Raw genomic sequence first — 27,655 nt, forward strand, 5'->3', positions numbered from 1 at the left:
TGGAGCCAGGATTCAAACTCAAACAGTTGTGCTCCTGTGAGCTAGAACTGAAACAAGTCCCCTGGTGGCAGAACATGATCTGATATCACATGATCTAGGTCATAGCAGAAACGAGAGGTCAGAATAGGGCTGGCCTTGAAACTGGTCCTGATGTGTAGGCAGAGAAACATCTAGCAGTGGACATTCCAGGTCCCCAGAGTTAGGTGAGTGTGGCTCTGGCTCTCAGGAGACCCAGGTGACCGAGGTTGTCTCTGGGCCAGGGGCCTCAGCAGTGTGAATGACAAGGCAGGTCCCAGGAGTTGTTCCTCCCCTCAGATACCCTGTCCTCTATGTGCCTGCATCTCCTCAGACTCTGTGCCCTGTTGTCTTTTAGGAAAATCCTTTGGACCAGGTTTAGTGCTTACCATCCAGTGTCTTGATATTTATTAAGGGAAAAAATTGAAGAACAAACAAATATAGATCTCGTGTGGGTATCTGTTTGAGCCCTCCAGGATGGAGCTGGCAACCCAGTCAGGTTATGGTGTGGAACGGGTAACTGTGGCCCCAGCCTGGAAAGTCCTGTGTCAATAACTCCATTAAAAATATACTTGGGGACACATATGTGTAAATACTGAATAGTTTCTGTAGTGTGAGAAACTGAAATTGTAATTAAGGATACACACGGATGAAATTGCCTAATAACATATTTCTCAGACTGTGTTTCCATCTCATGTCATATGACTATTGAAATTTAAATTAGGGAGACGTTTGGCTTATGTGGAGTCTGCTAGCTAACTGGAGTTTTATTTTCCAGACCACTATTTGTTCAATGTTGGTTCTGGGGATCTTTCTGAAACAAATCACATCCTCTGGTGTCTTGTTGGTGCTTGAGATGTTTTTTTAAGTTATATGGAACAAGGTTTAGTGTGCTCTTTAGTTTCATTTTGGTTGAGTTCTACTGTATTTGAAAATTATTGTAGTTTTTTTCGCCTTGCATTGTTCGTCTTTGAATGCTTTTAATTTTTTTATGTGTGTGTGTTTGATAATAAAGTTATTTTATTTTTTAAAATTTAAAAAAATATATATACTTTGGGGGCCGGGGATTTAGCTCAGTGGTTCCTCTGCCTGCCTTGCAAGTGCAAGGTCCTGAGTTTGATCCCTGATACTAAAAAATAAATAAATAAATAAATACACACACACACACACACACACACACACACACACACACTCTTCGGGTATATATTTCCCCCTATAGTGTGACTCTTCACTGAAGAGAAAATGGTAAAATCTAGGGGGAAATGTAAAAGAAGGAAATAATGAGTGTTTGGTAGTGTCATTATTTAATGAGGTGTTTGAACTGCCCGAGGAAGGAGTCTGAGATCATTTACAGGAAGTCCCATGATGGATCCCAAGCTGATTCATAGCTACCCAAGGTTAGCACCGTTGTACCTGGGACCAGATGCAAGACTGGTGGGTTCTCCCAGGGATGGAGAAGGGGGTGCTGATGGCTCTGGACAAGGTGAATCTGGCAGGTGTCTGAGTGAAGATCAGGACTATGACCAGTGCTCTGATTCAGTTCTTGAGAGGGACAGAGGCTCATGGGGAAGGTGGTGGTTGCAGCACCACCCAGTCGATATAATATTGAAAGTCAGTCCTCATCTGCTGATGTTCTCACGTTAGCATTTATTTCATGATAGTGAGAGTTCTGCATACATCCTCTCTCTTAATGCGCTCTGTAACTACATTGGACAGATCAAGTATCTTCCCCAAAGTCATATGGAAACAATCCCGTCAGATTCACCCAGAGACAGTCTCCTGATATTCCCGTCCATCCCTGTTCACCAATATTCTCTTTACCAAAGCCACACAGGTCATGCTGACCCCTAGTTAAAGCCTCCTGATGGCTTCTTATCACAACTGGAATGGACTCCATCCTTGCCTCTGGTTATAACTCCCGTCACGGCCCCGCAGGTGACCTCGGAGAGGGCGTCTTGCACAACAGGATGTCGTGTTCACGCTGCCCACCTCATCTCAGGTCTTCTTGAACTTCCTGGCATTCGCAGGCTCCCTCTGATCTGCTGTGGCAGGCCTCTGTACATTACTCAAATCTCAGAACTATTGCATTTTCAGAGAGGGAGGCCTTTCCTGACACTGGAAGTAATTTAAAAATAGACAATGGGAAACAGGGAGGTGGACCTTTTGGAGATGGGAAGGGGAGACAGGACAGGAGGAGAGGGGAGGGAGAGGAGGAGTAGGAAACACGAGGGGTTAACTCCCCACAAGGTGTGCATTCAATGGGTATTGCAAACACACTCATAAAAAAATCAAAAGGGCTTATTCATTTGTTTCTTTTCCTTTTTCCAAAAGTACTTAGTATGTGATGCTTTCTGTGAGAAACCTTGCTCTTTCCTCCTCATTACATGGAGCTTCTCCTTCCTTCTGGTGACCACTAAATCTCTTTGAAACTCTTGGAATAAATGAAGCTTTCCCTAATTGCTTCATTACAAATTAAATGGACTATAGTGTGGATTGTTTTAGTCACCATGCACAGTCTGGGACTCAAACTCTCACTTTATTGGGTCGCACACTGAGAAACAATGATATTTATAAATTCATAATAAGACATTTCTGCCTTAGAAAATGATGCACAGAAAATGTTTCTTAAACCATTACACTGAAATTCATAAAATCTGTTTTCTCTGCATACAGTGCTGTAGTTTGTTCAGTGTTCATAGTAATCCAGAGAACCCCTATTTTCTAAATGCTTATAATTAAAAATATTTCTAATAAAACTGAACAAGGATTTCTTTGGGGAGTTTGGCTGAAGGTATGATTTTTCTCTCTTGCTCCTTATCGTCTGTATTTTTAAGATTCTAAAATGAGTATATATGGTTTATTCAATGTGTTTTAAAAAGCCAGGCATGGAGATGCAGGTGAGTACTCTGGGAATCCCGGTACTCTGGGAAGCTGACAAAGGAGTGTTGTAAGTTGGAACACAGCCTGGGCAACTTAAGTGACTTAGCAAGACCCTGTCTCGGAAAAAAAAAAAAAAAAAGGACTGGGGTTGTAGCTCACAGTGAAGACCCTGGGTTCAATCCTCAGTACACAAAGTTGTGTAAAAGAAATTATGAAATATTTTAACATAAATTAAGTCTGGATATTTTCCTGTCATTTTAAGTAGCTTATGGTAAACATAGTTTAATCTGTCTGATTAGAGAATGTTATTGCTTTTGAGACAGAATCTCACCGTGTAGGCCAGGCTGACCTGAAACTCAAGATCCTCCTGCCTCAGCCTCCTGAGTGCCACCATGCCTGGCTTAGAATACTATTTTAAATTTCTTAAAGAATTTGTTTTTAAGTCTATGTTATTTTTTTTCCAGTATTTTTTGCACTAATATTCGAAACTGACTTAATATCTTATGAAGTATTTGCTGTTATTTTTGAATTCAGATAATTTGTGTAGAATTTGGTAACAAGTGAGACTGCATGGTTAGAAATCACATTTCTAAGGTGCAATTAAAGGGATGTGTCTTTAAGAGAATGAGTTCTGAGCAGTGTAAAGGCTAGAAAAAGAAAGAACCTCTTCAACAGTGTGAGCATTCTCTCCTGTTGTCGTGTGATGAAAACAGTTCTGGGAGTGCTGAGACCCTGCGGGCCATCCTGCTCCTCACTGACAGATGAAGACAGGGACAGGAGTTCAAGGCCCCCGGCCGACAGCTAACGTCACAGTGAGCTGCTGCTGCTCTTTGTGCTCTCCCTCCATGCCCGTTAGCCAGACTTCGAAAGGTGGTAACAGCGATTTGTCCCAGTCCACTAGACTTGTTGGAAGGAATCTGCAAGTCAGAAACTTTCTGGGAAAAAACTGTTACTAGGTGCCATGATCCTTACATAGTATATTCTCTTTGATCTAGTAATTTCAATATTTAGAACTTTTCCCAAACATCATTTAATATGGCAGATATTATAGTACAAGGGTATTTATCACAATGTTATTGTTAATAAGCAAAGAAAAACATTATTAGGACTAAAGGAATACCTAACCGGAATATTAGGTGACCACTGAAATCCATTATTAATGGATATTTAATGCCCTTGGGAAATGGTCTTGATATTTGTTAAGGCCAGAAAATATAGAGTTCTGTCACTGTTTGGTTAAAGGTGTAAAGCAGGTATTGTGGCACCCAGGACATCCCAACTACTGAGAAGGCTGAAACAGGAGGATTTGGAGTTAGAGGCAAACTGGGCAAGTTAGTACGATCTTGTCTCAAAATGAAATATAAGAAGAGCTGGGGATGCAGCACAGTGGTAGATCCAGCAGTGGATACTCCACCCCCAGTACCACAAAAGCAAACAAACAAATAAAAATAAATAGGTTCAGAGCTGTAGCTCACTGGTAGAACCCTCACCTAGAACAGATGAGGGATGGGGTTCATTCTCAGAAATACACGCGCATGCACACACACAGGTACACACGTGTGACATGTAAGCTTCAGGGAAAAATAGTACAGAAGCTCATGTGTAAAATACACAAGTTTTCAACATTTTCCAAATATTTTTGAGTTGTTCTGAATAGCAATTATAAAGATAACATATAATCCCATTAAAAATATGTGAAATAAGTGTATTAGCCGCTCACAATGTGACCATCATAGCAGAAGGAAGGACTGCAAATGGTGTAAAACACTGAGTTCCCAGGTGAATTTTGTAAAGTTATGTGGCTTTAGGCAAGTGTCTCCATCCCTGTAAGCCTTGGCTTCTCTTTCTGTAAAGAGGGAAAGCTTAAACTAGGTGATCTCCCTTCAGTTTGATAAGTTACTTAGTATCTTTTTCCATAAAGAAGCTACACATAGGTACTACTAAGTGACAAATAATGTGCAATCATAAAACTAGTCTCACCTGTTTAAGAGAACTAGAAGTAATTGCGCGTTTGCCCTTGTGCCTCGTCGTGATGTCTGTTACAGATCGCTACTGAAGCAATAGAAAACTTCCGAACTGTTGTGTCCCTGACTCGGGAGGAGAAGTTTGAACACATGTATGGGCAGAGCCTGCAGATACCATACAGGTAAAAACCACTGGAGATTGAGGGATTAGTATCAGAGCTGTTTTCAAGAGGATTACTTTGCCCAGAAGGGAGGGCACAAGTGGGCAGTACTTGTACTTCAACAGGAAAAAGTGTTGAGACCCTGCTGAGTCAGGGGCATCTCTGAGGCAGGACCTGCAACAGCTGGTGGGGGGTGGGGAATGGAGGGGAAGATGTGGAGACTCCCTGAGGTCCAGTTTAGATTGTGAGCCCATTGTCCTGGTTGGGCATGCAGTCTCTACGGCTCGTGCAAACTGAAGTCCCTGCACACTGGTAGGCGGCACGTCTTGGGTGTCCGTGCCATAACTTCCTTCCCTCCCCTCTGGTGGAGGCCTTCTGTTCTTCCTCTGAGAGCCATCCCAGGGAGGGCTCCAGCAAGTGGTGTGAATCCGAGTGAGCCCAGGTCTCTGAGGCACAGTTTCTTCTCTTGCAAAAGGAGATAGCTGGACCTTAATGATTGGTTTTCCAACTTTTTTTCTGAAAAAGTTTTCATGTGACATCCCCATATATATAACCAAGTTGGTATGGTTGAAGCACAAGTCCGAACCCCGAGGCTGCCTATTTCCCAGTGTGTTCCTATGCACACTTCCACGTCACAGAGTTCCATGTCCCTCAGAAAACCGGGTCTCAGCTCGTTCACAGAGCCTTCCGTAAGTCCCCAAGAGAATCGAGTTTCTTCTTACTTCCCGTGTCGATTCATTAGGTACTGTCCCTCCACTGCGTCAACAGATATCCGGCCAAACGCCTGGGTCCCCAAAGGCAGGGACATCCCTGTTCCTCTGTGTCACACCACGTGGTGCCTTCAGGTTGTAGGCGCTGGGTAAATGTGTGTGGAGTGAATGTTGGCTATATGGGACACGTGCTAAATGTTGGCTAGTTTGGGAAAATGGAGGGGGCTTTCATTTATTAAACCCCAATAGGTTCTATACAGATCTCACTGGCTTCATACCTCATTCCATCGGTACACAGAGGTGCAGTTAATCCTTCATCTAAGGTGAAGACTCTGAGGCTCAGAGGTGAAGGATCTAACTAAATTCACAGAACTGGAAAGTAAGATGAGGATGAAGCAGTTCTTTGGAGATTAAACCTGTTTTGGCTGTCACACTTCTGTGGTCCACTGTCAACCAATGAAGGATTTCTTTATTTTTTACTTTTAATCAATTTTATTTTATCCCATTCTCCCCCTCTCCTTCCCTATGTGCAAAAGCTTTCTTTCCATTTTTTCCTTCTATTTTCACTTTTTTTTCTTGTCCCTTCCTTCCTTTTTCCCTCTGTCCTCCCATGTTCCCCTTCCCATTTGAACATTTTCTTCGCATTTCCCAATATCTATTACACATCTCAGTCCTTATTTCCAATTTCAGTTTTTCACACCAGAGAAACAATGCTGTATTTAAACATGGGGGTCCAATTTATTTCACATAAGAGTATAGTCTCAAAAAAATTATCGTCTCAAAGTCCATCCATTTACCTATAAATATCTGAAGCTCATCCATCTTTATGGCAGAGTAGTACTCCACTGTATAAAAAAAAATCTTCTTTATCCATTCATAGATTGGCAGGGAAAAGTTACATTTTAAGGACTGAGAAATGAAAGCACAATAATTTTTAAAATATATTCTTTTCAGAAACTCGTTGAAGAAAGCACACATCTTTGGAATTACATTTTCCTTTACCCAGGCCATGATGTATTTTTCCTATGCTGCTTGTTTCCGATTTGGCGCCTTCCTGGTGGCACATGGTTTCATGAGTTTTGAAAATGTTATGTTGTAAGTATTGGGTTAATATTGACGGGTTAATATTGACAATATAACTCTGAAGCAGTCATCCTGGGATGCACATGCTTCATGTCTAGATTGAAAACCCTAGGAGCAACCTCATGAAGAGATTTAGGTGCTTGAGAAACTGGCATTGAGAAATTGGACTCTGGGTCTCTGTTTCTCAGCAACTTCCACTCTTCCACTGCTAACTCCTACACCTCTGACTTTGGCAAGTCTGTGGCCCAGTGAGTGACTAACCACAGAGGTCTCCAGAGGAGTTGGAGTTTGGGAAGAAGCCCAGGCCTGAGTGAGGAGCCTGAAGGCTCCATGTAAGGGGCTTTGCAACACAGCAGCTGGGTCATGAGGATGGTGTCCACGTTCCACACACCTGGAAGACCCCAGGATAAATTCAGTTTTCCTTCATAAGAGAAGACTTGCAGGGGAAGTGCTGGAGAAATGACAAAATGATAAAAGAAAACTAGATGAGAATTTTTCTGCTACATTTCCATGGCTGTGGAAAATTATACTGTGGTCTAGAGAAGTCAAGTTTAATGTTACCACTAATACACCAAAATCACCAGTTCAGTAGTGAAAACTCTGTGTGATCTTTCTGATCTTGCAGATTTGGTAACTGGTAAAACTCTGCCCTCTGTCAGTATACAAAACTAGAAGTAATAAAGTTTTACATTCAAATCTAAATCATATGAGTCTCAGAATATAATGTCTTAAGTTTATATATCTGTTCTGTGTAGTAGGCATTTACTTATGCATTATAGTTACAGAAGATTTAAAATGTCTACTCGTATGTGTGACATATGATATATAGGTATTACTTGTGATTAAGACCTAAATCAAAGAAAGTTAGACAGCATGGATATTAGGTGTTTGATTGGATAATTATTGGATATATTGCTTTACTTTGAATTGATGAATCTTGCTGTCTCTTGGACATTTATGTTTGCAAAATCAGTCTTCCAAGTAGGTAAAGGAAAGGGGAGACCTGTGTGAAGAGTAGTAAATAGGTCCCAAAGGTTTGAATGATAAGGAGGACAAGATTGTGTGATTTACTTAGATAAAATTTTTAACAAGAAACAACTAATGGCACAGTTGTAGCGGTCTACTATTTAAACACCCACTTTCATAAACGTGTCCGGAGGGCGATGAGAGGAGCTATTAAAGAAACAAAGGACCTTTACAACGGTGTCCTAATACTTGAAGGTCAGCTTTTTGGCAGGTGAAGTCAACTTTTCTTCAGTTTATAAAATTTTACAAATCCTGTTTTACAATTATTTGCAGCAATGCTCCCTGCTTGTGGAAGTGTCAGTTTTCTAACAATGCGGCCATAACTGTGCGTGTCTTGTCTTCTGTTCCCTAGGGTGTTTTCAGCCGTCGTCTTTGGTGCCATGGCAGTCGGGCAGGTCAGTTCCTTTGCCCCGGACTATGCCAAAGCCAAATTATCAGCTGCCCACATCATCAGGATCATTGAAAAAGTCCCCGCCATCGACAGCTACAGCACAGAAGGCCTGAAGCCGGTGAGTTTGAGGTTTCCACTGCACGATCTGCTCCTAATTGCCGAATGAAAGTATTCAAGGGGGGAATTTGACAAAATGTATGCTTCTTATGTGATGATAGTAATATACAGATTTGAAGGTCGTGTGTTTATTTCAGTAAGTGCTAATAATATGTGCTCATATCCAGTACTTCTACATATCAAAGTTAGAGGGAGGGAGGAATACTGCTAGCTTTATAAGCAGATCCTAGCAATGAGTTTTCTGGTATGTAAGTTACTCCATTCTGGGGAGACAAGTTTATCACATCTGTATTGGGCTTTTGATTGGATTAACAGCTCATTCAATAAAAACATTGACTCTGAGGTCTTATTTTTTAGTTCTAGCAGTATGAGTTAATCTTACCTCTAACAGGATTGCACTACCTTTTGAAACCTGGTGGTGGAAGGGCTCAGGTCAGTGCTGGCTAATCTATGGCTCGCATGCCACAGTGGGCACACAGAGCCTTCCCTGTCGGCAGGGTAGCCAAGAGCCCCAGCAGCCGAGCACTGGATATTCAGGTTTAACTGACATGTTGGCACTTTGCAATAAGTAAGTGGCTTTTGGTGGCAGTTTGGGCACCCGTCTCTAAAAGGTTTCCCATCTCTGGCTTCATTCTACCCCGTGTTTCAGCACTGCAGCAAACTTACTGTTGCTGTCCTCATTTTAGAATATGCTGGAAGGAAACGTGACCTTCAGTGATGTTGTGTTCAAGTATCCCACCCGGCCAGACATCCCGGTGCTTCAGGGGCTGAGCCTGCAGGTGAAGAAGGGCCAGACGCTGGCCTTGGTGGGCAGCAGTGGCTGTGGGAAGAGCACAGCGGTCCAGCTCCTGGAGCGGTTCTACGACCCATTGGCCGGGACTGTGGTGAGCACTCTGCCTTCAGCTCAGTTCAGGGTTTTCCTTCTCTGGAGGCCTGGATGTGTTTTTCATTCTCAAGGATGAGTCATTGTTTTCCAATCTTTTAAATAACAGCCCCACTTAAGTAAAGTCTGGTAGTATAGCTGTCAGGGAAGTGCTGATGATAAACAGTGTACTATGGCTGCAGAATGGTTAGGAAGGAAAGTGGGACTGAAGAAGGTGCTAAGACCAAGATCAAAGGTAAAAGGGCCAACTGGGAACAGCAGCTTGAATAGGGAAGGTAAAAAATCCAGAGAATTTAGGAAGGGGAATTCCGAGCATTTTTATGGCTAAGGATGAGATAACATCAGTGATAGAGAGAGGACAATGAAACATCCTCCAAGGGAGAACAAAGAAAGAAACCAAAGAGCACAACAGAACCCAATCGCGCCAAGACGGAAACATTTGGGCTATGAATGAAGAGTGTGGAAGAAAGAATATCTTTTCATTTTCCAACTAAGAAAATGAGTGTAGAGTGACAATTATTCTTTTACCAGAATATCTGAATTCCTGTCAGAGGACTGTCAGGTGTTGGACATGAACTAAGAGTCTTGAGGAAGTGGTGAATTTATACCATTGTAATGGGGGATAGGAAAAGAGTCAAAGGAGGAAGGAACAGAATTTAGATCCAGAAATGTTTATTATGGTGGCATTTAGTTATGGGTGTTACTCAGAGATGATATTTAAAGTATGAAATAACTGGAGTGGTATGGGCATGGACAAACACACTAGCTCCAGGTGGAGCTCTATCATGCAAATGTGGAAAATTCTCTGCAAACAGAGCCCTCCTGGAGATATAGCTGCACCAGAGAGGGTGGCTCTTCTCAGCAAGTCTGGGAGGGGACTTCATGAGTAGCCTCTAGAACCCTCAGGGATCCAGGGATACTTCTTTGGCCTATTACTGAAGATGCCTTCTGCATTTGCCCTTTCAAATGCTTATCTACCTTTCTATCCTCTGTAGCTCAAAGTTCATCACATGCAGAGGTAGTTGTTGTTGGCCCTTAAGCACTTACCCTTTACCCAGCGCTGGGCTAAGTGAGTCTGTATGTTCTCAGTAATCCTCAACTCTGTGAACTGAGAAATTGTCCACATTTTTATGTTTCCCTCAAAGAAAGTAAAAGCAATGAATTCTTTTTCCCAAGATCAGCAGGCACAGAGATGCACCAGCTGCCCTGCCATGTGCACTGCTGTTCCATGTGATCACTGCATCTGGCTTCTCAAACGTGGGTCAGATTAAAAACCTGACCCATAAACTCAATGTGTGATCATAGTTGTATTTATTTCCACTCTGATCCAGGCTGCTCTTAGTACGAAAAACTGAGGTGTAAGAATAAGGATTCCAGGATACATCCCAGAAGAAAGGGGTGTTTGTTTCCTGTGGCTCATAGAACCACAGCTTTACTGGCTGAAAACAGCACATATTTCTTACCTTACACTTATGGAGGTGATAAATCCTAAGGAGGTCTCACTGAGCTAAACTCAAGGTGTCAGCAGAGCTCTGCTCCCCTTGTGGACTGCAAAGAACAAATTTGTCCTGCATTTTCTAGCTCCTGGCCCCTTCTTCAGTTTTCAGAACCAGTAATATCTACCAAATCTTCTCATATTACATGTGTGGATACAGTCCTGCCTTTCTCACAGTTAAGAACCCCTAAGAAACCTTATGTTTGTTTGTTTTTGTTTTTTTGGTACCAGGGATTGAACTCGGGTCCTTGCGCAGCAGGCGTCGAAACCACTGAGCTAAATCCCCAGCCCCCCCTAAGAACCCTTATGATTATGTTAGGCTCCCCAAGATAATCCATGATAATCGTTTTATTTTTGTTTGCCAATTAACATCCTTAATTCCATCTGAGGCTTTAATGCCTCCTTGACTCACAACATAATATATTCACAGGTTCCCAGATTAAGGGAAGGAATATGCATATCAGAAATCCCCATTAAATCATCAGAATGTGACCTTTCCCCCAAGTGCACAATCATGACCTTGTTCAATTAACCTTGACAACCCAAAGGGAGACAAATGTGACTTTCCATTAATCTCAACTACTTTGACTCTTCTGAAGTATGAAATAATGATGTTGATTTTGCTAAATTCAAAGCGTGCTGGTCCTGGGACTGACGTGTGCACTCTTCTCAGCTTGTGGATGGCACAGAAATACAGCAACTGAATGTCCAGTGGCTGCGAGCACAGCTGGGCATTGTGTCCCAGGAGCCCATCCTGTTTGACTGCAGCATTGAGGAGAACATCGCCTATGGGGACAACAGCAGGACTGTGTCACAGGAAGAGATTGTGAAGGCAGCCAAGGAGGCCAACATCCACCAGTTCATCGAGTCGCTGCCTGAGGTAAGTGTCCCTCCACACTAAGAGACCAGGAGCATGTACTCTCCTTTGCATTCTCTTCCCTCTTTCTTCCCCTTGTCCTCCTCCTGTTCCTTTTCATGCTCATTCTTTTCATTTGCAATGCTAGGGATCAAACCCAGGGCCTGGTATGTGGTAGGCAAGTGCTCTACCACTGAGTTACCATTGGTGAAATCAAATGGTGCAGCCCTATCATGTGATTTCTAACGAGTTGGTTTGCTATGGTGAGGAGAAGGTAGGGACCAGAACACAGTCCAACCTGTATTCAAGCATCTGGCCACACTTCCTGTCCTGGTTATTAGTTTCATTTACCTGGTCACCTGGCTGTCCTTGTGAGAAGGGTGGAAAGTGTTGGATTCAGTTTTAGGAGAGAGGGACTTTGCTGGGGTTAGGAGACCTGGAACACCTCCAGCTTGTAGACTTGAGCCTCCACTTGCTTTGGCCCTAGGGCTAAGTAGGATGTCTAGGAGGCCTTTCACTTTCCCTCCTAGTCCAACGACAGACCTGCAGTCAGCATCTGGGCCTCCCCCTGTGGCCATGATGCTTGTGGTCCTGCCAGGGAACCAGGCATGACCATGGCTCCCACTCCGTCTTTCATCTGTCTTCCTTGTGCTTCCTCGCTGCTCTTTTCTAAGCTTTGACCTCACTCTGTGGAGTCAGGCCAGGCAGAGAGCTGGACCCATGGCAGACAGCGGGCTGTCTGGTCACAGCTGAGCCACTGGGATGACGTGGTATTGTGTGATCATTGTATATTTCATAGGTCCTGAGCTGCATTTCTATGGTTAAGTGCTGAAATCTATCCTGGGCTTTGTGCTGTACACAGACTTTGAATTCCTTGAGGATAGTTGCGTTGAACCTGTGGCTTGCATGTTACTGTTTTTTTCTTTTAAGACAAAAGTTAATGTATGAGTTTGTTTTTTTCTAAACTAAAACCTGAGTATTCAGGTTGAATTGCAGTGTTGGCACTTTGCAATAAATAAGTGGGTTTTGGGTTGTAGTTTCTAAAAGGTTCGCCATCACTGCTCTAGCAGACTAGGTAAGGAACCTCTCACTTTCTCTTGGGGCCTGTTAGGTCCTATTCGTGACCCAGCTCATCTGTCCGCTCCCATTTTATCACTAGTTATGTGCTTTATTACAAGAAATTACTCCTAAAAAATAAAGCTCAGTAGCCTCAAACCAGGGAGGAAGGCAATCTCCTCATAAGGGGTTGTAACATGAGCCCCTACTCCTTCCAAGATTCTCTTTCCTAAGCCTATACTTCAGATTCTGCTACCCCCTAAAACAGTCCGGAGGGTGAAGGGCCTGTCGACCTCCTCCAACAGTCTTGTCCAGTTACAGATATTTGACTCTTGTTGAGGCTTGTACATTTAAAATGTAAACTTCCAAGAGCTTGCAGGGCTGGGGCAAGGCTTGTCAAAACACTGCAGGTGCCCTGAATCACACTGAATGCAGGATACCGAGGTTTACAAGATGAGCTACAAGATCTTCACAGAGTCAAGTGTAGAAGAGAGCAAGAGGTCTGTCCAAGGCTTAGAGATCTGAAGAATCCAGCCGAGGCCCTGGAGCCCATGGCAATGTCCTGTATGACTCTGTATTAGGAGGCCAAGAAATGGCTGTTGAAATTCTAAAGTGTCTGTGTTTGAGGCCAGGAGAGGACGCTGGAGGTGAAGGTGAGGACCAAAGCTCCTCCAAAGAGAACAGCCGAAGTCCGTCCCGCAAAGGAAAATCAGCAGTGAAGCTTGTGCAAGAAAGACCAGCTGAAATCCTTCCCTCTTGTTCTCCTTTTATCTGGCTCTGAGAACAATCCTCCTTAGTTGGATCTTCCACAGCCAGAACCACTCTGAGTCAGTTCAGCTAGGCGTTCACCCCAAAACCCCTTCACTAATGAGGAGTCAGTGATTCTCAGAGCACTCACATGTAGCAACTGCACCTGAGCACTTGCTAGAAATACAGGTTTTCAGGCCCCTTCCCACCTCTGCTGACTAAAACTGTGGTGGTGGAGTGCAGCAGTGATTATCCAGGCAACACGATGCAGGTTACAACACACAAACACAGAATAACTATTATCTGCTGTTTACGTGTACCCTGCTTCTCAGGTGTTTGTCTGCCACAGGGACCCCACTTTTCTGGATTCCGGGTGTCTGTCCATCATATAACACACCTGTAGACATCACGGGTCTTTTCCTCAGAGTCTTTCCTCAGCACACTAAGTTCTTAGATAATTAAGCTCTGTTTTCTAAGCTTACATTTTTTTTTCTGAGTGATTAGTACCACCAGTATTCACCTACACCCCCTAGAGGCCAATATAGGGTCATCTGTTCTCTAAGGTTACAGCACTGCCTCATCTAACTCAGCAGGACACCTGAACTCCCTCTGAACTCACAGGAGACACACTGCAGTGCACCTGCCCCAGCTCTGGGCGGAACCCCTCCGTAATCTGCCAAGCCTCACCAGAGGGTCTCTCTGTCTCTCTCTCCCTCCCTCTCTCCCTTCTCTCCCTTTTCTTTCCCCTCCTTCCCTGCCTCCCCCTCATTCTCACCACCATACTCTAGAGTTGCCAGATACAACAATAGGCAATACGATGGAAAATGTGAATTTCACACTCAAAATTCAGGTGTAAGAATCAGAGCCCACTGTGGGACTGTGATTTCAGCCTCAAAAGGGCTGAAGATGATAATACTGTTTTCTAAGTCTTGCATGCTGCTATACCCAACTTCTGGTTTCTTTTACATACGTTTTATCTCCTGTCCTTATCAGCATATTAAATAGTTGTGGCAGCTCTGTACTGTGGGGAACATTACGGGAAAAATTTTGGAAGAACTTTAAAAACAACAATTTTTGAAAAGATGCCTCAGTTTTCCTTGTGGATAACAAAGCAAATTCCTTAGCACCCATGGAAATGATTTAAGTGTTGCAGGTGGTCTCGTAAAAACAGACACCAGAAGGCTAACTTCCCAAGGTTTATCTTCCCTCCCTTTAAAGTCATGCAGAGGGCGTCTGCTGCAGGTGAGAATTACACTGTGCTTCAGTTACGCTGTATACCCTATTCACCTAAAATTGCCCTTCTCCTGCCAATCTTTGTTCTCAAACTAATAGAAGTCAAAGATGGAAGATGATAGCTCCCCAACAGTATTCTTCCTCATGAAACGTCTGGCTGACTTATAATAAAACATAAAATGTGTATTTTCCAAAAGAGAAATTAAACCTACCATTTAGAATCTTTGTCTTAAGTGTCCATAAACACACTCGTAGCTTATGCACCTACATTTTTCTAATTCTATCAGAAAAAATCCCCTTTCTGAGAGCGAACTGCGTGTTTGACTTTTGTAATACCAGACCTCTATTTGCAGAAATACACCACCAGAGTGGGAGACAAAGGAACTCAGCTCTCCGGTGGCCAGAAACAGCGCATCGCCATCGCCCGTGCCCTTGTTAGACAGCCTCATATTTTGCTTCTGGATGAAGCTACATCAGCTCTGGATACAGAAAGTGAAAAGGTGTGAATTTCATTTGGGCTCTTTCATACAAAGGTTTAGATGTGTGCTTTTCTCTTCCAAAATAGAGAACAAAATCTAGGCAGATGTGTCGATTGTTGCTGAAGGCCTATTTCAGTGGAATTCAAGTACTTTCTGTAGCTATCAATATAGGAGAGCTAAGGTGAGAGAAGGTAAATTAGTGGTGGAGCACATAAGCTCCGAAAGCTGCGTGCAGGAAGCATGTTCCCCATGTCTGCCAGCAGATCTCTGCAGCGGCCCTGTGTGAAGTGTGAGGCAAGGTTATGATCTGGCTGTACCTGAAGGGAAGTGGAGGCAATCATTTTCAGTTTGAGAACAGGTGAAGAATTCAGCCATTCGAAAGACAGACTGCTTAGGAGAGGTTTTCTGTCCTAAAGATAATAACATTGAGCTGTGTGCGATGGTGCAAACCTGTAATCCCAAGCAGTCTGGGAGGCTGAAGCAGGAGCGTCAAAATGCAAACCCAGCCTGGGCACCTTAGCAGCTTAGTGAGTGAGAGGCCCTGTGTCAAAATAAACACTTTTTAAAAGGTAGAGGATGTAGCTTAGTGTGAAGTCCCTGGCTTCAATCCCTACCACGAGACAAACACTACCAGTGAAGGAGGCTGAGTTTGGTCTTTGTTCAGGCTTTGTGATTTGCTGCTGCGGAGCTGCCTTAACTGGCTGCTTTTAGTAAGGAGCATTTGGAAATGTTTCCAAATTATTGGATGGACTAAAGTATTGCTGTAACTTTAAGAACAGGAGTAATCCATCTCACAACTTAGCTAAAGTAGGACTCAAATATTTTCTGACGGGACACATCCTGTTTTATTTCACTGACACAACCACTAAAGACCAAATGAGAGAAACCATGGAGCTTGTGATGAAGGAACAGTTAAAGGGAGAAGAGTGTTATTAAGAGAATTAATTCATGTGATTATGGAACAGGTTGTCCAGGAAGCCCTTGACAAAGCCAGAGAAGGTCGCACCTGCATTGTGATCGCGCACCGCCTCTCCACCATCCAGAACGCCAACGTCATCGTGGTGATTCAGAATGGCAGGGTGAAGGAGCACGGCACACACCAGCAGCTGCTAGCACAGAAAGGCGTCTATTTCTCAATGGTCAGTGTCCAGGCTGGAGCAAAGCGCTAGTGAAGTCTGACCACATGGGATCTTAAACATTAAACAGTTGTGTTTAAATATGACGTTTGATCGGGTCAAAAAACAAGCACTGCATTTGGTAGTTACCTATTTAGCATTTCCTGCCACAACTGGATAATTTCCAGTCTAGCGTCTTCAGAGACTTCATAGTTAAAGAATCCTAGGGGCTGGGGATTTAGCTCAGTGGTTCCACTGCCTGCCCCGCAAATACAAGGTCTGAGTTTGATCCCCAGTACAAAGAAAAAAAAATAAGTCAAAGAATCATAAATAGAACCACTATCAAATGGGAGTGGATAATGGTTTGTATCCATTACAGAATTCATAAAAGGATTTAATGTAATTTTGGAATATGTAATTTAATGTAATTTTATTTATACTTTATCATTGGAACTATAAGTCACTATTGCTAAAAGATTATTCTATCAATAACAAACAGTACTGATATGTTTCCCCAGAAGTGCCTAAAATAAAACTAAACTTTCATATCGTTGGTGTCATGTTGTCCAAAACGCATGTGAATATACGTATTTTTGCAAATATGGGTTCATTAAAAACCCATTCATTGCTGTGGAAATACCTAAACAGTTCAACTCCATTTCATTAGTTTTTTCACGTTGGGTTTCACAGAACCATCTAGCTTCTATCTTCTAGAAGTAGATCCTGCTGATTCCTGTACTTCCATGTTGTTACAGAACTCAAACCTGTCACACAGATTAATACGATTTGGGAAGGGTGAGTGAGAGGCAGTTGTATATTCCTCAGGTTTACCTTCAAAATTATTCATTGCTCTTATAAAGGCCTGTTCAAGGATTTTAATAGTTTTATACCCTTTTCTGTCTTGATAATGAATCACTGTTCCCAGTAATTGTTTCTTAAAAATCTGATCTTCCTGGGCTGGGGATGTAGCTCTGTGGCACCATGCCTGTTTCACAAATGCAAGGTCCTGAGCAGATCCCTGGTACAAAAAAAAAAAAAGTCTGATCTTCCTAATTTACACGTTTAGAATGTGCTGGGTGTTTGAATACTTCATGATTCAAACCTGCAAAAAGGAAAGAAGAAATAACTCGAAGACTGGTCCTCTGTTTTCAAAATTTTACATAAATTTAGTGCAAAAGCAGGATAAACCAGATTGAAAATCAGAAGCTTAGGGCCATGTTTGCCATATTTCTGTAAACAGTTAATATCTTTAAAGAACTTTCATGTGAAAACAAAGGCTTCTTCCAGAAAAAATGGTCAAAACCTGAGATCTAGAAATTTTCAAAAATGAGAAATGCATGAGAAAAAAGTATACAATTTCAGTCACCCAAAAACTGCAGATTAACACATTTTTGGCTAGTAACTTGATGATAAATAAAAAATATCTCTATTGTGACAGTCTTTATAGTTGACCTAGTCATTGATATAAGTTTCAATGATTACTTAACGGCATAACAAAAGCTGTTAAAATGCATATCCTTTGAGACAGAAATTTCAGTTCTAGGAAAATCCATTTAGTTAAAAGCTATATAAAGGTTGCTTATTGTACTATTAGTTATAAAGTTGAAAACTGGAATCTAGATATTTAACAGTAAAAATTATGCATCCTATTTTAGTATGTTCACAAAACAGAATGATTACAAAATTAAATTGGACAGCCAAAGAGAGGTTCCCAGTGCTTGACTCCTCTAAGAAGAACCAGAGTAGCAAATAATAGTTGAGTTTTGAGATGGGCAGCACTTTTTCGTTTGTTTCTTTGTTTTTTTGGTACCAGGGATTGAACTATGGACCTTGCACTTTTGAGGCAGGCGGCGAGCCACTGAGCTAAATCCCCAGCCCAAGATGGGTAGCACTTTGGAAAACAGCAAGGGAAAGACAAGAACCTTGCAAGGCACAGAAACCTGGGATACTGATAAGGCAATGCAAGAAAGCACCCAGCTGAAATCCTGTTTCTGCTCTGGGGAGTCTCCCCCCTCAAGGAAAAGGGTGAACAGCAGAGTCTCAACGGGCCCCATTTTTGTGAAGATGGCACCTCGCTGCAGATGGGGGCAACCCCAACAATGGGAGGGACAGGCCAGAGCCCCCTTCCAAGCGGTTCCAGGAGTTTGCACTGTAGCTCTGCCCCAGAGAAGGCACATGTATCATCTGCCCCTCAGCCCTCAGGTCTAAAGTTGCTGCAATATGGGCAAAATATTGGGAGCAAAGATACATACACTGCTGCCCAAGGCAACTTCATCAGCTTCAGAAGCAGGATCTCCCTTACCTGCTTGAAGCTGTCTCTGATCTACTTGAGCCACAGTAGGCTGAGCTGCTGCCCTCACAGACCCAAGCTGTGTAACCCAAGCCATAATTAGCCAGAGCTGCCATGCTCTGCTAGGCCAAAGTATCTGTTCTATGCTTTGTGCCTCCTGATACCACAGGCTTGCCCCAGTTACCTGAAGCGCTGCTGCTGCTACAAAAGCACTGTGCTCCAATGTTTAAAGCGCCCTCACTTCTACTGCCTGAGTCACGCTGGTCACCACACATCTATGCTGTGTAAACAACACCCACCTGGGCCACGATAGTGCCTGTTCCCTCCCAAGATTTAGATCCAGTGTGGCCCCACAAGCCCCATGTCATCTGGAAGGTGACTGATTACAGGGCACTGTAGCTGACTTGCTGCTAACAGGTTGCTTTGTCTCCCTCCCTCTGTCCTCCCTTCTCTCTCTGCTTCCTGGCTGCAGCTCCTCTGCAGCAGACCCTTCCACTATGCTGTTTCTGAATGAGCCTGGGAACCATGGTCTTAAACATCTAAAAGCTATGAGCCAGTATAATCTCTCCTCCTTTAAGTTGTGGCTGTCAGGTTTTGTGTCTCAAAGCAAAGGAAATGACTATGACACTCCCCTACATGACTCCTGGAGACAGAAGGGCTCTCTGATCTGTAGAGATCTGTTGCTCACAGTCAAAGAAACTATAGGGAAACTCTCCCAGGGTGCCCACCTGGAAGCAATGCCAACATACCTTTCCAAACTGATACCCAAGACACATCTTCAGGAGAAAGCCATTTAGTATAAAAAGCTAGTTTATAAAAATAGTACTGAGAATCAATTTGCCAGATGCACAAATGTGAACATAGGGATGCTGGAAATATGAGAAAACATGGTGCCTCCAAAAAACCACAATAACTGGCAACAGACCTCCATAAGAAGGATATTTATTGATGAAATGCCTGGCAACTCAGACCCTGTCCAAAATAAAAAGCACTGGGGATCTGGGTCAGTGGTAGAGCACCCTTGAGTTTAATCCCCAGGAGTAAAGAACAAACATAAAGAACAAACAAAAAAATCCCGTAGAATTCTCAAGAACAGACTAGATCAAATATAAGAATGTCTGAACTTGAAGACAGGTCCTTGCCAATATCACACTCAGACACAGAAATAAGGAGAGAGACAAACAGAAAGAGAAAAATGACAGCTTGGAAGACCTTGGAGACACCATGAAATAGATAAATACCTGGAGGTGAGTATAAAAGGACAGACACAGCAAAGCTATTCAAATGAGACACTAGATGGAAACTTCCTTAATCTTGGGAAAGATGTAGGCTTTCAGTTGTAAGAGGCTTACAGGATCTGAACTAGACATGACTAGAGAAGATCTTCACCAAGACATGTTAGAGTTAAACTGTCAAAAGCTCAGAGCAGAATTACAAAAACTGTAAGAAAAGCACCAAGTCACATTCAAAGCTATGCCCATTCAACTAACAGAATGATTCTGCCAAAATGTACAGAGAAGGGAATGGGATGATAGATATAAAGATTCAAGATGACAACCAAGCAAGAATACTATAGCCAATAAAGCTATCCTGCATGTACAAGTGAGTAATAAAGACCTTCTGAGACAAGCAGAGACTTAGATAATTTATCACAATCAGACTAGCCATACAAAATATGCTTAAGGGAGCTTTGTATTCAGAAGCAAAAGAAAGATAACTTCCATCATGAAAACACAGGAAAGTAGAAAACTCATGTAATGGTTAATCATGGCTGACAGCTTGATCGAGTTGAGTAACACCCCGAAAATTAGTAAGGCACACTTCTGCCTGTGTCTGTGAGATTGTTTCCGGAGACAATTGGCATGTGAGCCAGGAAGCTGACGGGGGGATCTGCCCTGTTGGGGATGGCACCATCCGTTAGCAGAAGTACTATACCTGCTAGCACAAGCCCTCAGGCTGTTGCTGTCTCTGCTTCCTGGCTGCCATGAGGTGAACAACCCCCCTTTACCACACCCTGCCATCATATGGTTCTGCCTTGCCATCTCCTGGCATTGTACTGAAACCTCTAAAACATGAACCAAAGTAAACCTTTAGTTGTCTTTGCCAAGTATTTTGTCAGTTTTGGAAAGCTGACCCACATAACCCACTACAAGGACATACACACATAAAAGAATTTTAAAAACAAATCTTATCAATACAGGAAACCACCAATGTATAAAAATAAACAACAGAAGGGCCAGGAATTTAGCTCAGTGATGCCACCGCTTGCCTCGCAATTGCAAGGTCCTGAGTTTGAACCCTGGTACCACCAAAAAAATAAAAAAAGATAACAGAAGAAGTAAAAGTTCTAAGGATCTTCAAAACAAGAAAATCAACAAAATGATGGAAGGAATTATCAATAATGTCCTTGAATATAAATGAACTAAATCCCTCTATTAAAAGATACAACATTACTGAATGGGAACAAAAAACAAACCAACAATATGCTGCCTGTAATGCAACTTACTTCACTAGCAAAGACTGAGCATGAAAGAATTCTATGCAAATGGAAACCTAGAACAAGCAAGAGTAGCTATACTTCTCAGACAAAATAGACAAAGGTCACTATTTCATGATCAAGGTACTAATTCAGAAGATATACTGATTGCAAATGGACATGCACCCAGTGCTGGAGTACCTAGTTTTGTTACATCTAAAAGGAAAGCTAGTCTTATGGCTTATGTGTAGGTATGTCCCTCCAAAGCCTCGTATAGGCATCATGAGGTCATAGGTGTGACTTTTTCAGAGGTGGCTGGATCTAGAGTGTGTGATGCTGGGATGAAGGGTGTGTCATTACTAAATCAGTCCACTGGGTGGTTTGGCATAGTTCTGGGTAGGATTAAGGTTGCCCCACCTTGGTGTGAGTGGATGCAATATAAAGGGACTGAGAGAATCTGTCACTTGTCGCTTGCTGCTTGCTGTCTTCTGCCTGCCCTGCTTTGGCATGAACTGTTTCTCCTCTCTGATGCCCCTCTGCCATGCCACCCCGGCTTGGAGCCACTCAACTATGTACTGAAACCTCTACAAACTATAAGCTAAATAAACCTTTCCTCCTTTCACTTTGGATGTTGGGTATTTTGCCTCAGCAACAAGAAAAGTAACTAAGACAGGCTCCAATGCAGTAACAGTGAAGAACTTCAGACACTATACTTTCATCAACGGATAAACCATGCAGACAAACAATCAGCAGGTGCATTATAGTTAAATTATACTAAGTCTGATGGTACCTATGAGGCATGTACGGAACATTTCATCCACCAGATGCAGAATCCACATTCTCATCAACACGTGGAACATTCTTAAGAGTAACGGTGTTCTAGGCCACAAAATTAGTCAATAAATTAAAAAACTGAAAACAAGGGAACAAAACTAGAAATCAAAAACTAAAGGAACTTCATAAATTATACAAATATATGGAGACTGACCAATATATTTTTAAACAAAACATAGATCACTGAGGAAATAAAAAAGGAAATGTAAAAATTTCTCAAAAAGTAAAAGCGGAAACACAGCATAGCAAAACTTACGTGACACAGCAAAACCAGTACTAAAATGGAATTTTGGGGTTAGAACTCATAGCTTAGGGGGTACAATGATTGTCTTGCATGCTCTAGGCCTGAAACTTGAATTCCAGCACCAATGAGGGAGGGGGAGGGAGTTTATGGCAATATGTTACTTCATCAAAAAAAGAAACAAAAGAAAAACTTGGTGCATGTCCAACATCTGGAAAATCAAGAACAAATCAAGTGCAAGATGAGTATAAGAAATAAAGATCAGAGCAGAAATAAAATAGAAACTGAAAAACAGAAATTACAAATGAGTCAAAAGCTAGTTTCGAAAATATATAAACAAACTTGACAGGATCATTAGGGATTCTTATAAACAACCATATGGTAACAAACTGGAAAATTTAGAGGAAATGGATAACTTTCTAGCAACATATAACCTACCAAAATTGAGCCACGTATGGACATTAAAAACCTGAATGGACCTAAACTATGTAACTAGGTTGAATGAGGAAGTAATATAGTCTTCCAACAAAGAAATGCTCAGGGTCGGATAGCTTCACTACTGAATTTTACTACCCTTTAAAAAACTAGTTCCAATAGTTTTCAAAGTATTCCAAAGCATTAAAAGGAAGAGAACTCTATCAAAATCATGCTATTGGAATAAGAATTACCCTACTAGTAACACCAGACAAGGACAAAACAGAAAACAGTAGACCAATATTCCTGATAAAAATAAATGCTAAAAGCATCATCAAAAATCAAGTCCGAGAGCATATCAAAAAACCATCCAACATGCTCAAATCGTATTTATTCCTGGGATACAAGGATGGTTCAGCACCTGCAGATCAATAAATATGAATCATCACACATCCACTGAATGAAGGATAAGAATCATAGGATCATCTCAAAAGATGCAGAAGAAAATATTAACAGAAAATGTACTATCCTTTAATGATGAAATCCTGAAGAACTGAAAGATTATGAGATATTGAAAGATTATGCACCAATATACTGAAGGCTAGATATGATTACCGACTGTTATCATATGCAACAGGATAGCTGAAAGTATTTTTTTTTAAGACCTGGAAGAGGACAAAGATGTGCACTCTCACCACTCTTACTGAATATAGTGCTAAAAGATTTGGCTGGAATAATTAAGGAGGAAAAAAGAAATAAAAAGCATACAAAAAGGAAGGGAAATTCTGTTTGCAGATGATATGATTCCATGTATAGAAAAACCTATAAAGATAACACAAATTGCTATTAGAACTGTTGAGCAAATTTAGTAGAGTAGCAGGATACAAAATTAACATACAGAAATCAGTACCACTTTTCTGCACCAATAACAAACTTGGTGAAAAATAAATTATGTAAAGGACCCCATTCACAATAGCTGTCCCCCAAAAAAGGCCAGGAATAAATTTAATCAAGAAAGTGAGGGCTGGGGATTTAGCTCAGTGGTTCTGCCACCTGCCTCACAAGCACAAAGTACTGAGTTTGATCCCTGGTACCAAAAGAAAAAAAAAAAAAGAAGTGAAAGACCCACACAATAAAACTTTTTAATTGCTAATGAAATTAAATGAATATACACACAAATGTTGAGATACCAGTCAAAGCAATTTACTGATACAGCGCAATCCCCATCAAAATACTAGTGACATTTTCACAACTGAAAAAACTTATCCTAATATTCATATGAAAGCAAAACTCCCAATAGCGAAAGCAATCTTGAACAAAAGAGCAAAGCTAGATGTGTTACGATCATATTTCAAGGGACAATACAGATTCATTGTAGTAAAAACATGGCATTGGCATAAAAACACACATATAGACCAATGGAACAGAAATCCCAGAAATAAACTCACACATCTTCAGCCAACTGATTTTTAAAATAAACATACTAAAAAGATACATGGAAAAAGAACAGTCTCATCAACTAATGGTGCTGGTTAAGGGGACATCCACATGTAGACTGTTGAAGCTAGAGGCCCATGTCTCACCCTGAATATGGGTCGAAAACAGGACTGAAGCTTTGAAACTGCTAGAAGAAGATGTAGGGAAAATACTTTAACATAGCACAGGCAACAATTTATTGTCCTGGACACTAACAGCTCCGAAAACAAATGGAAAAATTGATAAATGAGATTTTCTTGAATAAAAAAGCTTCTGGACAGTAATGGAAATCAATTAACAGAGTGAAGAGGCAACCAACCTACAGGATGTGAGAAAATCTTTGCCAGCTATTCATCTGACAGAGGGATAATATCCAGAACACGTGAACAACTAAAGAAACTTAAAAAGCAATTCAGTCAAAACCAGGCAGATGATCTCAATAGACACTTGTCAAAAAAGTACCAGTAAATATATGAAAAATTGCTCAATATCTTTAGCCACTAGAGAAATGTGAAACTAACAGTTTCCTTCTCACCACAGTTAAAATGTCTATCATCCAAAAATAATAAATAAATAACAAATGTTGGTGAGGATCTTGAGAAAAAAACCTATACACGGTTAGTGAAATGTAAATTAGTATAGTCACTAAATAAAGCAGTATGAAAGTTTCTCAGAAAACTAAAAGCAGAACTATCATATGATCCAGCTACACCATTCCTGGGTTTTTATGTGAAAGAAATGACATCAACATACAAAAGAGATACCATGTTTTTTATGTATTCAAAAGAGATAGTCAAGTTTATTATGGCACTGACATTTACAAGAGCTAAGACATGGTCCTTAGTGCCCAACAACAGAAGAATGGACAAAGAAAACATGGTGTATATGCACAGTGGAGTATTGTTCAGCCAGAAAGAAGAAAAAAACCCTGTCATCTGTGAGCTATAGGCACCAAAATGGAATAAGTAATGAAGCCTTATAATCTTCATATTTAGTAGAACTAGTTTCTCCTTATCATTCTTTTTCAGAATTCTTAGGTGATTCTGAAATATCTATTCTCTCATAAAAACATTAGAATAATTTGAACACATTTTCCCGTTCACATTGGCTGTAGAGATTCTGATTAGCATCACATAGAATTTACAGATAGGTTAAAATAATATTTTGGGATATCTGCATAGACAATAGTATGTCTATTTACTCACACATTCTTTTATATTTCACTCATGGAATTAAAAAATTTTATTTTGATGCAATGCAAGTAGATATTAATAAAGAAAATATAAAAAGCACTTCTATGAAAAAATAAAATTTCGTAACAATGAGAGAATAATAATGGTAAGTAAATACACGGTGTATACTAATCTTAAAAGAACATATTTTCAATGGCTAATCTATCTCTCAACTCATCTCCTAAGAAATTATACTTTTTTGGGGGTATAAAACATTTCATTTTTTTCATTCACTAATTTTTTTTTTTTTTTTGGTCCCGGGGATCAAACTCGGGTCCTTGTGCTTTTGGGGCAGGCAGCAGAACCACTGAGCTAAATCCCTGGCCCTCATTCACTAATTTTATTGGTACATTTTAGGTATACAATATGCTGACATTTATGACTGGGAATTTGTACCTTTACATAATATATCTTGGTTCTTATTTTTCCCCATTCCCCTGCCCTCCCTTCAACCCCTACACCTCTCCCTATTTACAAAGACTTTGTTTCCATTTTTTTCCTTTTCTCATATTTATTCCTTTCCCTTCTTTCCTTTCCTCTACCCCTCGCACTTCTGCATCCCCTTTGGACCTTTTCTTCCTATTTCACATTTTGTTCCACATTTACACTTTCAGTTTCTCACACCAGAGAAACTATTTGGTATTTACACATGTGTGTCCTATTTATTTCACTTAAGAATATGGCCTCAATGTGCATCCATGTAGCTATAAATGTCTCTAGTTTCTCATTATGGCTGAGTAGTACTCCATTAAAAAAAAAACTCCACATTTTCTTTGTCCAGTCTCCAGTTGATGGGCAATTGGGCCGTTTCCAAGTTTTAGCTATTACAAACTGTGCTGCTATGAACATGGGTGTACATATATCACTGTGGTATGATTCTTTTAATTCTTTGGGGAAGATACCCAGCAGGGGAATAGCTCGGTCAAATGAAACCTCTAATGCTAGTTCTTTGAGGAATCTCCATACTGATTTCCACAGTGGTTGCACCAGTCTACACTCCCACCAGCAGTGGAGCAGGGTTCCTTTTTCTGCACAGTCCCGACAGCATTTTAAAATATTTTAATTATTAACAAACTATTTGACATGTGGTATTATTTTGAATAATTTCTTTGTATTTCACGATATCTATTATATATTTTGGTCCTTATTTACACTTGCATTTTCTCATACCAGAGAGACATGTGTCTGATTTATTTCACCTAAGAATATGATCATAAGGTGGATCCATTTACCTAGAAATGTCTCAAGTTTATCCTTCTTTATGTCTGAGCAGTACTACATCATATAAACAAAACCTACATCTTTTTTTATTCATCGGTTGATGGGCATTTGGGTTATTCCCAACATTTATCTGTTACAAAGTGTGCCCCTATAAACATGGGTGTGCATATGTTGTGGTATTATGCTTTTCTTTTGGGAAGATATCCAGAAGGGGAATAGCTGGGTCAAATGGGACCTCTAATCCTAGTTTTCTGACAAATCTCCACACTGATTTCCTTTTTTTTTTTTTTGGTGCCTGAGATTGAACTCGGGACCTTGTGCCTACAAGGCAGGCAGCAGTGGTGGAACCACTGAGCTAAATTCCAGGCACTCCACACTGATTTCCACAGTGGTTGCACCAGTCTACATTCCCACCAGCAGTGGAGAAGGGTTCTTTCCCCACCCCAGTCTGGCTATCATTTGTTGTTGGTTGATTTCCTTTTTTTTTTTTCATTAAGTTTATTGATACATTTTAGATATAAAATACAGTTAGTTTCATCACTGGGATCTTGTACCTTTACATGATGTATCTTGGTTCTTATTTTTTTCCTGTTCCCCTGCCCTCCCTTTACCCCCTCCACCCTTCTCTATTTGCAAAGACTTTCTTTCCATTTTTTTCCTTTTCTCCTATTTTTTATTTTCCCTTCTTTCTTTTCCCCTACCCCTCCCACTTCCCCTACTCCATTAGACCTTTCCTTCCTATTACACAGTATCAATTATACATTTTTAAAATTACAATATCAAAATTTGGAGGACAGTACCACAGATTTTATAAAATAATATAGAGAGCATATTACAAAAATCCTTTTTGAAATAAATTTGACAACTTCTCAGAAGTATCTTGGAAGACAAATTAATGAAACTGACTCTGGAGGAAATATAAAATTTGAATAGCACCTATTAAAGAAAGTATATTCCTAGCTTGAAAACCTACCCATATGACAACAACAGGCACATATACATTTTAACTGATGAATTATGTCAAACATTTAAAGCAGAAAAAAGAAGGAACACTTCTCCCCTCACTTTAGGAAATCAACATTGTCCTAATCCTAAAACTGGATAAAGAAAGATAATAGATAAAAATTTGTTTAACAAAACAATTAGAAGTCAGATCTGGCAGGATGTAGAAAGTGGTTTTACTATAGGGATGGCAGTGTTGGTTCAGCTTTGGAAGATCCACCCCCAAAAGTCATCATTTTAACAGAGGAAAGGAAAAAG

The 27,655-nt window shown here is 41.0% G+C and overlaps 1 protein-coding gene and 1 long non-coding RNA gene across 6 annotated transcripts in view; one reads left to right on the forward strand and one right to left on the reverse strand.

The window, feature by feature from the left end:
• Abcb1 (ATP binding cassette subfamily B member 1) overlaps window positions 1-16,761 on the forward strand; it is a 222,447-nt gene extending 205,686 nt beyond the window's left edge. For all 5 annotated transcript variants that reach the window (XM_087204488.1, XM_087204485.1, XM_087204489.1 and 2 more), the window contains 7 exons: window positions 4,941-5,041; window positions 6,685-6,825; window positions 8,192-8,348; window positions 9,034-9,231; window positions 11,399-11,605; window positions 14,971-15,117; window positions 16,062-16,761. In XM_087204488.1, the coding sequence (XP_087060614.1) occupies window positions 4,941-5,041; window positions 6,685-6,825; window positions 8,192-8,348; window positions 9,034-9,231; window positions 11,399-11,605; window positions 14,971-15,117; window positions 16,062-16,265 (1,155 nt within the window). In that variant the 3' untranslated portion in view covers window positions 16,266-16,761. The remainder of the gene's footprint in view (window positions 1-4,940; window positions 5,042-6,684; window positions 6,826-8,191; window positions 8,349-9,033; window positions 9,232-11,398; window positions 11,606-14,970; window positions 15,118-16,061) is intronic.
• LOC147829691 (uncharacterized) overlaps window positions 1-27,655 on the reverse strand; it is a 42,886-nt gene that overhangs the window by 947 nt on the left and 14,284 nt on the right. The window lies entirely within an intron of this gene.

Source organism: Heterocephalus glaber, unplaced genomic scaffold, assembly GCF_053883595.1.
Source record: "Heterocephalus glaber isolate CG9 unplaced genomic scaffold, H.glaber_assembly_v1.0 deba00000546, whole genome shotgun sequence".
Classification (NCBI taxonomy): domain Eukaryota; kingdom Metazoa; phylum Chordata; class Mammalia; order Rodentia; family Bathyergidae; genus Heterocephalus; species Heterocephalus glaber.